Below are 17,421 nucleotides of genomic sequence, written 5' to 3' on the forward strand. Positions count from 1 at the left end.
CACCTCATGAGATAAACCTTGTTTTAAAAATTAACTATTCTGTTCAATAATGCTTCCCTCATGTAATGTTGTAACTTTATCTCCTATATATTAAGTTTATGCAGTGTCCAGGTTAACACCTGTTCCCTGTCCCTTATACGGAAATGAGTTGGATTTCAGAATTCCCAAGAAACAGGCTATTAACTGCACCATACACTAGGGATTGAGATTAGCCAATGAGTGTTCAACGAAGGATTCCCTGCTTAATGAATTTTGCTTCGTCAGGAGATTATGTGCAATATAAAAGGCAAATTCCAAACCGGACTGCACAACAACTTCTGTCCCTGTGTGTGGTAAGTAATTTAGTAACAACATTTCTGATACTAAGGTAATTCATTCCTGTTGTTTTGAATGTGAGGTGAGATGAATTCAGTTGGATTTTTGTAAAGAGTTTGTATAAAAAAATCATTGGGTAAATATATGCAAAGGAAAACATTGTAGGGCAATGTAGAGAAACAGGGAAATGGGTTTAATGGATAACTCTTCCAAAGAGCCTGAGGTAGTGAAAGAGTTCCTGAGTCCTGAGGGTTATTAAAACATGTCTTCTGTTAAGAACATCTGATGCTAGTTTGGGTTTTACAATATTATTTCAGCATAATGTCTTTATATCATTATTTTCTTTTATTGATCAGTTATGATTGTTTAGTCACTTTTTTCATTACTATCTACAAAGTATGTATTAAGTGAAATGTTTAGTGGAAAAATTGAAAGTACTTTTAACAATGCAAAAGCTGCTATATTTGCAAAATTAAGCAGAGGAAATTATCTCCAGACAATTGACAGGACGGTGGAAAAAGCAGTAGATAAAATAAAAGTGAAAGCTGGAAAGACTATGATATGCTTGAAAAAAGGTTTTTCTCCGCTGTTACTAAGATGGTCTTTTACCACTGCAACTCACTCTAACCTTGAACATTAAAACCCTAACTTTTTAACTAAAGTTAAAACCTTCAAAGTTCAAAGAAAATCTATTATCAAAGTAGATATATGTCACCCTATACCACCCTGAAATTCATTTTCTTGCGGGTATTCACAGTAAATACAAGGAAACCACAATAGAATCAATGAAAAACCACACACATGAAGATGATAAACAACCAATGTGCAGACTGTGTAAATAAAAAAAAATGTTAAATATCAAGAACATGAGATGAAGAGTCCATGAAAGTGAGACCACAGGTTGTGGGAACTATTCAGAGTTGGGATGAGTGAAGTTGAGTGAAGTTATCCCCATCGGTTCAAGAGTCTAATGGTGAGGAATAATAACTGAACCTGATGGTGTGGGACCTAAGGCTGCTGTACCACCTTCTGATGACAGCAGTGAAAAGAAAGCATGGCCTGGATGTCGGATGTTCCTGTGACAGCGATCCTTGTAGATGTGCTCGGTGGTGAGGAAGGCTTTAATTATGATGGACTGGGCTGTATTCACTACGTTTTATAGGCTTTTCTGTTTGAGGATATTGGTGTTTACATAGCAGGGCATGATGCAACCAGTCAGTCTGCTCTCCACCATACATCTATTAAAGTTTGTCAAAGTTATAGATGACATGCTGAATATTTATAAAACTTCTAAGAAAGTTGATGTGTTGCTGTGCTTTCTTCATAATGGCACTTGCATGCTGAATCCAGGACAAATCTTCTGGAGTGATAACACCAGGGAAGTTAAAGTTGCTGACTCTCTCCACCTCTGATCCCCTGATGAGGACTGGCTCATGGACCTCCTTCGGTAGTCAATAATCAGTCTTTGTTTTCTTTTGCATTGAGAGAGAGGTTATTATTGTGGCACCATTCAGCCACATTTTCAGTCTCCCCCCCTATATGCCGATTCATCACCATCTTTGATTCAGCCCAAAACAGTGGTGTTGTCAGCAAATGTAAATATAGCATTAAAGCTCTGCTTAGCCTCACAGTCATAAGTATAAAGCGAGCAGAACAGGGGCGAACACATAGCCTTGTGGTGCGTCTGTGCCTACGGTGATTGTGGAGGAGATGTTGTAGCCAGACCAAACTGACTGGGGTCTGCAAGTGAGGAAATTAAGGATCCAGTTGCACAAGGATGTCTTAAGGGCTTATTGTTTAGCTTTGAGGGGATGATGGCATTGAATACAGAGCAGTGGTCATTGAAGAGCATCCTGATGTATGCACCTTGCTTCATCTGCTGCGGTAACCTTCAACATGTCATTAATTATTCCCAGGTCCTCCTTACTAGCCTCCTATCTGCCTTCATAAACACATATCTATCCAGCAATCTGCTACGTGAATCTTAAACCGATCCACATCTTATTCACCTTTTACACTAACTCTCACTCTGATGGCACTTCAGAATAAAAAAAAGACGATCCTTGTTTTAAAATCCCTCCAAGGATGTGCTCACTACCTGACCCCCTCCATCTGTCCAATATCAAGAAGTCTTTTAGATATCAACATTCCTGCAGTTCTGGCCTCCTGTCTCTCCTGATTCCACTAGCTCCACTACTTAGGCTGTACTGTTAGGGAAATGAATTTGCTAAGGAAATTCGGTTAAAGTTGATCACAGGTAAATTTGACGCAGACTACAAAGTGGCTGGAGAATACCATTATTCATGAATAAGGGAAGAATGGCTCACTAACAGTGCAGTCGCCAGATCTTCAAAATGCTACAGTCATAGCCTTTTGTATACATACACATAGAAAGTTGATTACATCAGCCAAAGTTTTAAAAAAATCAATCCTGTGTAATTTGTCACATTTCACAAAATGTTAGACATAGCCTGTACTGTCTTCCTTCAATACACAGAGATAGGTTGTTATTTCTCCATGAAACTAAGATAGATTATTGCCAGCATGCTGAGATCCTAAGGCCAAATGGTGAATCTTTGTTTATGATATTATAGAAGGTTCATTTTGGTAGGTCAAATATTATGCCAGAATCTAGTATTAATGGTAAGACTCTTGGCAGTGTGGATGATCAGAGGGATCTTGGGGTCCGAGTCCATAGGACACTCAAAGCTGCTGTGCAGGTTGTCTCTGTGGTTAAGAAGGCATACGGTGCATTGGCCTTCATCAGTCGTGGGATTGAGTTTAGGAGCCAAGAGGTAATGTTGCAGCTATATAGGACCCTGGTCAGACCACACTTGGAGTACTGTGCTCAGTTCTGGTCGCCTCACTACAGGAAGGATGTGGAAACCATAGAAAGGGTCCAGAGGAGACTTACAAGGATGTTGCCTGGATTGGGGAGCATGACTTATGAGAATAGGTTGAGTGAACTTGGGCTTTTTTCCTTGGAGCGACAGAGGGTGAGAGGTGGCCTGATAGAGGTGTATAAGGCATTGATCATGTGGATAGCCAGAGGCTTTTTCCCAGGGCTGAAATGGCTAGTGTGAGAGGGCACAGTTTTAAGGTGCTTGGAAGTAGGTACAGAGGAGATGTCAGGGATAAGTTTTTTTTACGCAGAGAGTGGTGAGTGTGTGGAATGGGCTGCCGGTGGCAGTGGTGGAGGCAGATACGATAGGGTCTTTTAAGAGACTCCTGGATGGGTACTTTAAGCTCAGAAAAAATAGAGGGCAATGGGTAACCCTAGGTAATTTCTAAGGTAAGGACATGTTTGGCACAGCTTCGTTTCTATGTTTCTAAATCCTTAAATCCGGTAAGTTCATTAAAGTACAAAGGTATAATTTGTTTTACATGTTAGTACCTGACATGTGAAGGAAAACCAGGATACCCCTAAATGGTCAGAAACTTGACAGCCCAAAGGGTCCTCCCCACAGTTCATGACCTTCACTATCTTCATCTGGTGTACACAGCAATGCTCTGCACTAAGGCTAACACTAGGTCGATGGTTTGTTAATAAACGGAAGGATTTTCACTCTTTATTCAGAATGTTCTTGCACATGTACTTCTAGCTGAATTAGTCCCAAGGTCTGGTCTTATGAAACTAGTGGACATATGTATTGCTTTTAGTCACTAACACTAATCACATTCGGTCTTACAGTTCTTTGACTTACCCCACCTCCTCCAGGTTTGGCTGCTTTGAACCTTTCCCCCTTTGTGACATTTTCTCAGCCTCCTGAATTTAATAAAAACAGCAGCAAATGCCTTGGGCAGTTGTGTCACAGGAATAGCAGTGTGATGTCAGGCTGCTGAATTCTAAAATGCTTTCAGTTTCTGACTTTTTTTCCTTGTCTGAATTTTTCTTCTCTTGTATTGTGTCCTCAGAGGGAGTTCTCTGTTCTTCTCGAGTTAGGACTCTGCAGTGAATTTGAATTCAAAATGCCAGGCAAAGGAGATTGTGGAGATGACGTTGATCCCATGCCTTTCCTGGCTCCTAGTGAAAAGGAGAAACTGGACTTCATGAAGAAGCCCTATGACATCAAGAAGTCCTGCTGGGTGAAGGATGAAAAGGATGGTTTTGTTGAAGGAGAGATTCAGTCCGAGAAAGATGACCAAGTAACTGTAAAAACCATCAAGAATACGGTAAGTGGAAATTATAATATTATTTGTACTTAAGGAGACAAACAACTATCTCTCATAATGTTTTACAACATTTATGCATCTTTCACTTTGTTTTCTTCAACTGCAGTTGTAAATGGATGTAGTTCATAATATGCAAGTTTGATCATCAGTGGCCACTGTAAATGCCATGAATTATCTTTCTAAATAATTTAGCTTATTAGAGCCAATGTAGAAATCAGAGTAAATGTTTGGGAAAATTTCCATTCTAATTTAAACATGCTCCTTAATCTTCATTCAATTGGCCATATACAGGGATACAAACAATCCACAAAATTGATGGACTACTCAACCCTGAAGACTGATGAATGAAAGGCAACTGTGTGGGAGTATTTTAATGTATAAAGGTACTTTAAGCATGAAGAGAGCACTTGAGGGGCTGAAGTACCAATTAATAAAGAAAGTATTCTGGACAGATACGAGAAGTCATTCCTTTTTACGCTGTATTTAATGGGAGGAATGGTTTCTTGGAATGTGATGGAAGCAAAATCCCAGGAATTATCAGATGATGGATGGGTCCTTCGGTGGGAGAAGGCTTAAAGAAAACAAGGGTTCCCCTGGAGGGGCCAAACAAGTTATTTCTGATCTTATCATTTGGGATCATTACAATGAGTATCAGGTGCCACGTGTATCTGCATACACTAGAACCATTTCAAAAAATGACTTGCAGCCAAAGGGAAGCCTGCTGATATCTTTCATTATTCCTGGAATTAGCTTAAATCAATCTGTATCACTGTTTCTGCATAATCTTATCTAATCCATATTACGAAGGAAAGTGAGGTTAACATAGCAACAGTCAGGAATAAATTGGGGACGATAAATAAAACTGAATTTAAGAACTTTTCTTAGTTATTTGAGCCTGGGATAATGTACATTATTAATGCCCTAAACCATGTTATAACTGATCTCAACAATTCATGGCCAGCTTAGTTCTTTGAAATAGTTTGAACTAAAAGCTGTATAAACACATTTTATCCAGTAGACATTCTGTGTGGGTTAATTATTTGTGTGAGGAAGTTTGACTTTGTTACATCTTTGATTTGTGAATAAAATTAGGTGATATGTTTAATTCTAATCCTTTTCTGAAAGTTCAAGGTTTTAATTAAATTTATTTCTAAACTATATACTGCTCTGAGATTCATGTTCTTACAGGCATCTACAGAGCAAAGAAATACAATAGAATCAGTGAAAAAACTACACACAAAGACTGACAAGCCATAATATTAAACACCAATAGAATAGTCTGAAAGTTACTAGAAATTGACAAATGAGCATGCTTGGCTATGCCTGTGTCTCAGATTTTACCATCTTGAGCTGAGAAAAAAATACTGAGAACATAAGTTGCAGAGCCTTTGAAATTGAGTCCATACGTTGTGTTCAGTGTTGAGCTGAGTGAAGTTATCCATGCTGATGGTTGAAGGATAATAACTGTTCCTGAACCTGGTGATGTTGGGCCAGAAGGAAGGCCAGTGTTCAAAGTTAGTTTCAAACAATGAAGGTGTTTTTTTTTTAAAATATAAAGTGAATAAAACTGTGGCCAGGAATATAGTAAGATGTGTTGATCAATTAACATTTCAAAAATGTGCCTGGAAGCTAAATGCTCAAGCATCTTTCTGTGTTCAGGGAGTTCACTTCTGATGCCGTCTGTAAGGAGTTTGTATGTCCTCCTTGTGAATATGTGGGTTTGCTCTGGGTATTCTGGTTTCCTATCAAATTCCACAGACATACAGTTTAGAAGGTTAATTAGTTTCTGTGATTCAGCTGTGGTCAGATAGGAGGGTTGCTGGATGGTGCACCTCGCTGGACTGGAAGGATCTGTACCAAGCTTTATCTCTACATAAAAAACAAAATTAAATTAAACGATGTTAGTCTTGTGACCATCAAAATTTATATATTCACAATAATCCAAAAGAGTGAAAGTTGCAGATACTGTAAAATAAAAACAAAAATTAAAGGAGACATTCAACTAGTCAGGTGGAGTCTGTGGAGAAGGAGATAATGTTTCAGGTTGATGGCTTTTCATTAAAAACAGTTCTGTGTTCATGTGCAGTTCACCTTTACTGTCATTACTCTCACAAAGTAAGGTACAATGGTTAAGTAATTCTTTTTGTTTGATTATACTCTTCTAAAGTAATATAATAAAGTAATAAGTTTAATGTGCATTTTAAAAAAAATTTCATTTGCATTTCAGACTGTGACTCTAAAGAAAGAATTTGTTCAGCAAATGAATCCACCCAAGTTTTGTCAAGCTACAGACATGGCCAACCTGACCTTTTTAAATGAGGCCAGCGTTCTTGTGAATCTGCGTGATCGCTATGTCAACATGCGAATCTATGTAAGTCTCAGAGTAATCTTCATCGGTACCTCTTTAACTGTATATCTTCATGAGAGTGGTCTGTGAAGGGGCATTGATCTGAACATGCAGTAAGAGAAAAGATAGTTATGAATGAAAGATGACAAAAAGGCAGATTGACAAACAAGCACATGGATAGATTAATGGATCTGGGCCCAAACAATAAATAGCTTAGATTTTGTTTTTGACGATGCTGGTCCCAATTTAGTTGTAATTTTGGTTGCAAATTGTAATCACATCACAGCTTATTATACATCTAAGAAGTTGAGTAGATGGTTGGAACAATTAATATTTCTGCAACGTTATGTTAATATGTCTACAGACAAATTAAGTCACCTGTGTATATACTATGAGCCAAGCACAGGAAGCTTTCCTGAACATCAGGAAGAACCTACCTGTCATCACCACCAGTGATATGTCAAAGGCCCTTTCAATCACTTGCAGGTACATTAAAAACTGAATTGGAGGCCATGTCATTTTATCCAGCTGCGCTGAAGAAATGCACAGAAAATATTATGAATTTTTGGATACCCTAATTATTCTCTCAAAATATGGGAGCCTCAGGTTTGGTGCGAATGGCCCTCTGGCATGAGTAGTAGAAAGAGGAGAGGGCCTAAGGGGCATTTCTTCTCATCAGCAGGTTGGAAGAGAAAAGACATAAGGATTCTGGCTGGGAGGGACTAATCTCAAAGAATATTTCATGAGCAAGAAATGCCCACCTGTTGCAGTAGCAATATTACAGTTTCAAAGGACATATTCTCAATCAATGGAGATATGTCACATGCTAAACTTAGAGCACCAGAGACTCTAGCAAGCCTGGACCATATACTACCTTGAGATTCATTTTTTTGCAGGTTACCTTACAGTTTACTTCCAATTTCCAACCCACCATTGCATTCAGTATTGTATAGACATTCTCTATCCAAGGAGAATGTAATTTATTTTCTCCTTAAACAAAGTGTCAAAGGCAGACAAATAGACTTGTCTATTTTCAGCTCTATCCACATTGCCTTATAAGAACATAAGAACACTGATCTTAAATGACGTGAAGGATTAATCCTGATAGATTTGCTGCCTTGCATCTCCAACAACCTCATCTCTGATGCTGTTTGAGTGCAGTTTCCATATTCCTGTGACCAAGAGGGTTCCCCTCCTGCATTCCTGGATATGCTGCTTATTGGGTTAGTTGGTTACTGTACATCACTCCTTACACAGGTGGCTGATGGAAGAATCAATGGGGTGTTAATGGACATTTGTGACAGAACAGATTACAAGGAAGTTAGATGGAGAATAAGATTGGTCTGAGAGCTAATATAGGCTTGATGGGCTTGATATCCTCCTAGATGATAATAAGTTATAAAAATTCCATTAGAGGTTGGAGGCAATGCCGAAGCCAAGATTGGTGAGGATTGAAGAAGGACAAAAGCAATCAAGCTTGAAAAGTAATGGCAGTTGGCTAGAATTTAAGAAATGATGCCTTTAAGCTTGTTGCAAATCTTTAGTTCCTAACCATGATACCAAACCTGTAAAAGAGTATTTGGTAGTGACATGAAAACTTATCATTTATCTTTGCTCTGGAACGAGCAAAGATCTTAATTCCAGCTGAATGTTCAGTGAAAGGAAAAGAAGCAACAGAGTTGTCAGTCATGTTTCAGAGGACAGTACCCAATTGGTGAATGAGAAGATTGTGGATTTAGTTCTCAATCCAGAGATACAGACTGAGTACAAATCTTTGGCTAGTTTGTGGAGTAGTATAGTGGGAGCAGATTGTTGTCGGAGATGATGGGTTTCTGATGTGATTACTTCAAAGAAAACCAAAAATGTTCCTAGTCACTATTATCCATCAGGTGCTACTTCTGGTGCCCAATTATGGACCGAAATATAGAAAATAAATTTCTAAGGTGAAGAGTTGAGCAGTTGAACACTCTCCTGAGCAGTGTCTAAGTCTTTCACAGTTTCTCTCACTTTATCTCTCTTCCCTTTTCCCAGCATGTCTCTCCCTTTTACCTCATCTCACAAAGGTTTTGGGAACCCAACACTTGGTTAATTTCCACTAAATATTCTACCCTTGACAATGAAGAGTTTCTAGGTCATCAAAGGTTCTATACAAGTTGAAGTTTCTGTTCTGACAATATAGTAAGCACATGCCTTCAGGTCAGTTGTGCATCTTTACTAAACAGATTGTTAAACACCAATAAAAATAAAGATGCATAACTGTTTCATTAAATGGTGACATATTCTCATCTCGTTACGGGTTGTGTTTTATCTTTGCAGACATATTCCGGGTTGTTCTGTGTAACAGTGAACCCCTACAAGTGGCTGCCCATTTATGGTGCCAGAGTGGCTAATATGTACAAGGGCAGGAAGCGCAATGAGATGCCTCCTCATCTTTTCTCAATCTCAGACAACGCCTATCATGACATGCTCATGGGTAAGAAACTGAGAGAGCAAACACAGCATCTTGAAGATTCTGTTTTAAATATTCATGTATTTTGCCTTAAATCTTGAACCATCTCTAGTGAATATTTTTGTGTGTCTAGTTTAATAAACCAAGTTTAATATTTTTTATGGAAGGGACTGGCAAACTTTTGACAGAAGCTGTATTTATAGCAGGAATTGGAGGAAGTACAGATCTTATGCAGGATGTACAGCAAACCATCCGTTTACTCAGCAAACGAACTCTGTTTAAATAACAGAGGACAGCAAACAGGCCTCCTAGTCCAGTTAGAAAAATCCTTTGCCCGATGAATGAAACAAACCTTCCTTTAAAACTATCATAGCTTTTTTGATTAAAAACTGGTTCATTTCTAGCTAATTGTGCTAAGTTGAGAAGAATCAACTGCAAATGTTCTGGATCAAATCAGTCTAGCTACTTCCAACAGTGTAATGTCCAGGTCTGGTTTACAGCCATATCATTTCACTTCTGGCTGGCAAAAGAGGTATCATATTTCATTCTGCATGCATGTTAGAATAAATAGGAAATACATTTAGTTCCAAATGGAAGCAGAGCATTCTGGGTAATATGTATTTCTGACTTCAGGCTGTGGTCTGGGAGCAGTTATACCAAACTATTGTCACAATTACTCTTTCTTAACTTGAATCTCTCTGCTGATGCTGCTCTGTATATCTCCTGAGCAGTGTCTAAGTCTTTCACAGTTTCTCTCACTTTACCTCTCTTCCCTTTTCCCAGCATGTCTCTCCCTTTTACCTCATCTCACAAAGGTTTTGGGAACCCAACACTTGGTTAATCTCCACTAAATATTCTACCCTCTCTGGTTGCAAAGCAGGGATAAGACCACTTTAAATATGCACAACTATACATATGTACCTATTTCACAATTACACAGAGGTTTATTGAAAAATAAGTGGCATCATTTCAATAATTACTTCTGAAGGCATAAATAATAAAAACTAGCCTACTATAACTTTTATTTTACATTTTGTCTCTTTAAGTAAGTGTATGTAAGCTATTCTGTGGAGATTCATTTGTAAAACACTGAGTAAGGAAGGTACTAGATTGTTGCTATGTAGTCAGCAGTAATACAGACAATTTGGGAAAGTTGTTTTACTACTTGAGGCAAACAAACTTATAAACTGTGATGGAAATAGAGAAAGGAATATCAACACCCTTGAACCTGTAGATACTAGTGAATTTTGACCTGTGGAAGAACCTGCAATCATTTTACAGCCTACACTTCATGAGTCGTTTGAGAATGTTACTCAAGTAATGCCAATATAATAAACAGGCAAAGACGTCATTACTGATTTAATACTGTAATCTTTACTCTTTGTCAATTAACTAATATAATTGACTGAGACTGATACGGTGCCAGTTACTAACTGGTCTACTTGCCTTTTATTATTGCAGAGCGTGAAAACCAGTCAATGCTCATCACGTAAGTACCTATTTACATAAATCTGTTCTTGGTTTTTAAAACAATATTTAAAACAATATTGTCCCCTACAAATATAGCCCAACAAAGACCCTATAAAATGGTATGCAAAAATACAGGCAGGAATAAGATTGCATGAATCCATGAACAATCTAGGGAGATATTTTTTCATTGTTTATGCATATAGGAGACAATGGCAAGACCCTGTTTGTTGATTTGCCCTTGGAAGCAATGTAGTTCTTCCGGTAAAATTCAACAGGCCTGCAGTTCTAATGCATGCACAGAGATATGAAGTCAGCAGATCATAGTTCCTCAAAAATAATGAGAAGAAATCATGGTCACTTAGAGGAGTATGTTCTCTAAATATGGCTGTAATAAAGGGGCTTATCTAACCCTATTTGTTTTTAACTGATTTGCCCTTGGAAAGCAAATCAACATTTCATGGTGGCACAAATATAATAAAAAATATCCATACTTTTTAAACCCTTTTTAGAAGCTGATGAACTCCTTAAATTAATTACATTCATCCTCTCAGTTATCCAGAAAGAAGGGATCACACACTCAAAAAAAATAGTCTGAGAAGATCAACTTGCTTTGCATATCTTGAGCATAAACTTATTAATATCTAGACAATTGACTTGGCAGTTGAAAATCACAGAGAAAACTGCAAATGTTGGAAAGATGAAGTTGAAGCACAAAATGCTGAAAGCAATCAGCAGGGAAAGCTGAGTTAGCAATTGACGATGAAACTCAAGTTACAAAATGGGCAACGGGTGCTGTTTGGTCAGATGCAAAGGCCTGTTGTTAAACTCACTAGAGATGTTATCCTCGGCAATTAATAATCCATAGTCAAATATCATGATCCTTTAACAATTGTGCTGAATGTCAGTGGGTTTGCTTCCTAGAGTAGCACTTCCACTGGTGTGTTCTTGTTAGCTATTGCTAAGGTAGTCTGACACGTCTATCTCAACGTTTCCTATTTTTCATGTCTCCTTTGTTCTTTCCATCTGTACTTTCTTCACAACAGTTACTTGCACAGTACTTAATGTGTACCTAGTATAAGCAGGCAGGGTTGTATTACTATTCCAGCACTGTATATACATCTGGATGTGTGTATGTTTTGATTAAGAATATTGGGAAATGTAATGTGGGTGCCACGGTAGTGTAGTGATTAGCACAACGCTGTTACAGCTGGGGGCGCTCCAGAGTTCAGAGTTCAATTCCAGTGCGTCTGTCAGGAGTCTGTATGTCCTCCCTGTGGGCTGTGTGGGTTTTCCTCAGGTTCTCCAGTTTCCTCCTGCAGCCCAAAGACCTACCGCCTAGGTTAATTGGTCATTTGTAAATTGTCCCATGATACATTTAGGGTGAATCGGGTTTCTCAGGAGTTGCTGGGGTGGTGTGGACTGAAGGCCCAGCAGGGCCCCCTTCATGATATATCATTAGGAAAATAAATAATGAACCATTAGGAAAGATAGATGTAGTTTGTTCAAATTATCATTAGACATTGGTATTACTGCAGCTGGCAGACTTGTCAGCTGGAGCCACAGTGCCACCAGTGGTAGTAAGACTGAACAGCAGGTAGTATGTTACTTGGAAAATGTGAAATGAATGGATGTTATTATTCTGCTGCATTGTTACCAAATGTTACAAAATCACAGCAGATTCATCTATTTCACAGAACATGCATCTTAGAATGTCTGCCATCAGTTTACCTCAATAATCCAGGGCCTTTGATAGCAACCAAACTAATTTCAAAATGTGTATAGGTATGTATCAAATGTAGTGAAGATGTCGCCACATTTTGTCATTATCAATTGTTGCAGAATGCTATAGATGGAAATTGAAAGAGGAAATTCCTGTTGTTTTTGTGAGTTTAACATTAAACAGATCACAGAGCTTTACAAACTTCAATGTTGCAAGGGAACAATGTAAAAGTGAAAAGAGTATTTTCAATTTAAACTGAAAAATCAATAACCTAAAATGATTTTTTTTCATACTTAGCGGAGAATCTGGTGCTGGAAAGACTGAAAATACCAAGAAGGTTATTCAGTATTTTGCTAATATCGGGGGCAGTAAGTCGATTGGTGGTGATGTAAAGGTAAGTCTGGAACTTGAGCAAAGTGTGAAACGATACCCTTTGTTAGGAAAGGGACAATATTAACTAATCATTTTGATATTAAAGGAGGTGCAGGAAAAGGGGCCACTGGTCTACAAATTCATAATCTTTGAATGGGCTGGGACAATAAGATAGCTGTTCAGGATAATTCAGCATAATTCAGAAATACAGAACACAAAACCAAGGAAGTTTTAGTAAATTGGCGCTGGAGTTGTTATATTCACTTCTGTATATACTTTGAGGACTTTTGGCAGGATGCAGAGGAGAGTAACATCAGGGATAAGGCAGACTGTAGAAGTTGGATCGTTCTCAGAGCTGTCGCAGATAAAAGGAGATTTCTTAAAATTATTCAAAATCAGCAAAGGGCTTTGATGACCAGATAAGAAGATGTACCTAATGGCGGTAGCAGAAGATATCAATTTAGGCAGAAACATAAAAGAATTAGAGGTGACATAAGGAAACAAACACTGCATTTCCAGAAAAAGTTGTTCAGATCTGAAATACAAAAGTTAAAATACTAGTTGCTGCAGGTTAAATAGTGACTCCCAGGGATGTGTGAAATGGGTAGGAGAGTGGACTAGTTGAACAGCTTCAAAGAGAGATGGGGAGCGGGGAATGAGCTTTATCAGGGTCATAATATACTTTCATTATGTGCCAGACAGAAGCAGAAGAATACCCTTTCACTTTTAGAGTTGTATTTCTTGTAGGATACAATGACTACTGCTCTAATATCCACAAGAAGTTTATGATCTTCAGAATATAGTTCATCACAGTGTGATGTATCCATTTAGGACTCATATTTTATGTTATTGTTTCAATTTTGTATTCTCAATATATAGTTCCCCAGTAGATGGTCAGATGCGCCTGAGAATGCAATTGTATTAATCCTTATTATTTATTTACTCTTAACTTGATTAACCTCCCAGATGATGGAATAATGTTCAGATTCTCTTAAGCTGGACTAAAAAGGCTAATAAAATAATAGCACCTGTGTTCTTTAACCTTAGTTTTAATTTATTCAGATTTATTTATCATGTGTACCGAAGCACACAGTGAAATGCGTTGTTTGCATGAACAAGGATGTGCTGGGGGCAGCCCACAAATATGTCCACACATTCTGGTGTCAACATACCATGTCAACAATGTTCAGCAGAATAACATAAGCAACAGCAACTATAATAACAAGATAAAACAGGACATCATGATACAACAAAGCAAGCCCCTTCCCACTCTTCCTCCCACCAGAATACACTGTATGGAAATTTACTTCAGTTACATTTAATATGTTTTGAAAACCCAACTGAGATATTGACCAGGCTTTGTGAATCTTCTGATACTTATAACAACCAAACTAATTACGGACCTTTGCAAGTTTTATTGATGCTCATTCAGGGAAAGAAACAGCAAAAATTACTCAATATGAGGGTGAATGCATCATAAATCAAATCTAAATTTGGTAATAAATATATCACTTTTAATGATACAAAAGCAATAGTGTATTGTGTAGATTACCAACCCAGTAATTGCAGAAGTCTGGTTTAAAAAAAAATAGAGAATACAAGTTTAGAACCATCACAGTGATGAGACAACCTGATATCATTTAAAAAAATCTAAATTAAATTATGTCGACAGCATAAATGAATATAAATCTATCAGATTGCCATAAGAAAAGGAAGTGTGTTGAAAGGCCTTGGCCATAGCTGCTCCATGAAGACCCTTTGCAAACCACACAATTCTATCAAACCACATTCAGGAAGGACCACCATGTCACACCTTGTAAAAGGATGAAAATCTTAGACCAAGCCAAAACTATAATTTTATATAACTGGTATCGTACAGAGAGGTTTTAAAATTCAAACATTGCAAAATAAATTTGGAACATTAATCACTATTACCAAAATGGTTTTAAACATATTTTTAATTCTGTTGCTCTTGGAGTGAGTTTGTTGTTAATGTTTCATTGAAAAATGCTTTATGCAGAAAAAATGTGTTGAACTATTACCAGACATTTCAGTTTGTTTTTCCTATTTATTTTTAAAGGGCTCCCTGGAAGATCAAATCATCCAGGCCAACCCTGTACTGGAAGCATTTGGCAATGCCAAAACCACCAGGAACAACAACTCCTCGCGCTTTGTAAGTCTTTGCTTGTTCCTTCCCTTTGCTAATTTCCAATTGCATTGCTTCTCACCAATATCGCTGGTAAATTAGGCTGGATAAGCTGCCCCTTAAAGTAGTCTTTGAACTTCATAAAGCTCGTTGAAAGACTGAATGAGGTGAATCTGTCCTGTTGGCAGGAGGGTTGATGAGCAGGGGACACAGATTTGAGATTAAAGGCAGTAAAACCAAAGGAGGGCTAAGAACCTGAACACAAACAAGAGAAAATCTGCAGATACTGGAAATCCAAGAAACACACACAAACTGCTGGAGGAGCTCAGCAGGCCAGGCAGCATCTAGGGAAAGAGTGCAGTTGACATTTCTGGCCGAAACCCTGAGTTCCTCCAGCATTTTGTATGTGTTGCTAAGAATCTGAAAACTGAATTTCACTGATTGAAAGGGTAAGTGGTGCTGATTCAATATTAACCATCAAAAGGTAATAGAGTAAAAACTTAAAGGGGGTAAATGCAGGTTCTGTGGAAAGAGTAGGAGATTGGGACACAAACTGCACACAGAAAGATGAGCTGCTTGGCTTCATCTCTTCAGAGAGAGTACAGAGAAGATTTACTAGAATGTTACCTGAGTTTCAGCACCTAAGTTACAGAGAAAGGTTGAACAAGTTAGGTCTTTATTCTTTGGAGCGTAGAAGGTTGAGGGGGACTTGATAGAGGTATTTAAAATTATGAGGGGGATAGATAGAGTTGACGTGTATAGGCTTTTTCCATTGAGAGTAGGGGAGATTCAAACAAGAGGACACAAGTTGAGAGTTAGGGGGCAGAAGTTTAGGGGTAACACGAGGGGGAATTTCTTTACTCAGAGAGTGGTAGCTGTGTGGAACGAGCTTCCAGTAGAAGTGGTAGAGTCAGGTTTGATATTGTCATTTAAAGTAAAATTGGATAGGTATATGGACAGGAAAGGAATGGAGGGTTATGGGCTGAGTGCAGGTCGGTGGGACGAGGTGAGAGTAAGTGTTTGGCACAGTCTAGAAGGGCCGAGATGGCCTGTTTCTGTGTTGTAATTGTTTTATGGTTCATCTGGGCTGTAGGAATTAGTGATTCCTGTTTTGCCTTTTTTAAAATGATGGGATGGATCACAGGTTACTCTCTGGTGCCAAATGGGAATCAGATATTGCAGGATAAAGTGGAAATATTCATCTACCTCTAAGCAAGGATCTTTGACTTAATAAAGAAACAGATGATGCTGTAGGTCAGAATGGAGCTGTGGAGATTGACAGATAAAATGCATGATCATCAAAACTAGGGAAAATTAGAGTTTTAAATTCCAGAAATCTATAAGAGGGGATATGGTGTTACTTCTTGCATGTGTGTGCCGGGTGTTTGAGTATGCATGTGTGTACAGTATATGCACATGAACAGGCGGGCAAGCAAGCATGTGCTATGCACACATACATTAACGAATGAAGTTAACAGTAAGTTGAAATTAAATGCAATCTAATTTCATTTTTTCATTCTCTCAAGGGAAAATTCATTCGGATTCACTTTGGTCCATCTGGCAAACTTTCTGGTGCTGATATTGAGAGTTGTAAGCATCTGTATTTATTTTGTTGTTATTTAGTTAATAAGTTAAAACTTTAGCTGGTGATTATATATTCATGGGTTATCATATGAGGAACGTTTGATGGCTCTGGGTCTGTACTCACTGGAATTCAGAAGGGTGAGGGGGGATCTCATTGAAACCTTTCGAATGTTGACAGGCCTAGACAGGGTAGATGTGGTAAGGATGTTTCCTATGGTGGGAGAGTCGAGGGCACAGCCTCAGGATAGAAGGGCGCCCTTTTAAAACAGAGATGTGGAGAGATTTCTTAGGCCAAAGGATGGTGAATTTGTGGCCACATGTAGCAGTGGAGGCCAGGTTGTTGGGTACATTTAAGGCAGTGATTGATAGGTTCTTGATTGGACATGGCATCAAAGGTTACGGGGAGAAGGCTAGGTACTGGGGTTGAGGAGGAGATAAACAAAATGCTCAGCTATGATTGAATGGTGCAGCAGACTCGATGGGCCAAATGGCCTAATTCTACTCCTATGTCTTATGGTCTTATGATTTATATCCACCAGATGACATATTCAGAAGTTTAATTCACATACGTGCAACATATTTGTTTATTCAGATTTGCTTGAAAAATCCCGTGTGATCTCGCAACAAGCAGCTGAGAGAGGCTATCACATCTTCTATCAGATCCTCTCTGGAAAGATGCCAGCCTTACTGGGTGAGCATTTGATGAATTGCCAGCATAATTTATTCCCAAGTCTCAACTCAGGACAGGAATAAGCCATTCAGTCAATTTAGACTCCCTGTGTAGCTGTCAAATCTGAAACATGGTGTTCAGACACTACTAAATTCCTTAGTGGCCAGGCCTTCCA

At 38.4% G+C, this 17,421-nt stretch overlaps 1 protein-coding gene across 1 annotated transcript in view; it reads left to right on the forward strand.

Annotated features, from left to right (window-relative positions):
• The first annotated feature begins 320 nt into the window (after positions 1-320).
• Positions 321-17,421, forward strand: part of LOC140735511 (myosin-16-like) — a 62,970-nt gene continuing 45,869 nt past the window's right edge. The window contains exons 1-9 of the mRNA XM_073060672.1: positions 321-332; positions 4,231-4,488; positions 6,716-6,859; positions 9,152-9,308; positions 10,746-10,773; positions 12,772-12,868; positions 14,927-15,019; positions 16,519-16,582; positions 17,169-17,267. Coding sequence (XP_072916773.1) covers positions 4,285-4,488; positions 6,716-6,859; positions 9,152-9,308; positions 10,746-10,773; positions 12,772-12,868; positions 14,927-15,019; positions 16,519-16,582; positions 17,169-17,267 — 886 coding nt within the window. The 5' untranslated portion in view covers positions 321-332; positions 4,231-4,284. The remainder of the gene's footprint in view (positions 333-4,230; positions 4,489-6,715; positions 6,860-9,151; positions 9,309-10,745; positions 10,774-12,771; positions 12,869-14,926; positions 15,020-16,518; positions 16,583-17,168; positions 17,268-17,421) is intronic.

The sequence above is a fragment of the Hemitrygon akajei genome, chromosome 11 (genome assembly GCF_048418815.1).
Source record: "Hemitrygon akajei chromosome 11, sHemAka1.3, whole genome shotgun sequence".
NCBI classification, from domain to species: Eukaryota; Metazoa; Chordata; class Chondrichthyes; order Myliobatiformes; family Dasyatidae; genus Hemitrygon; species Hemitrygon akajei.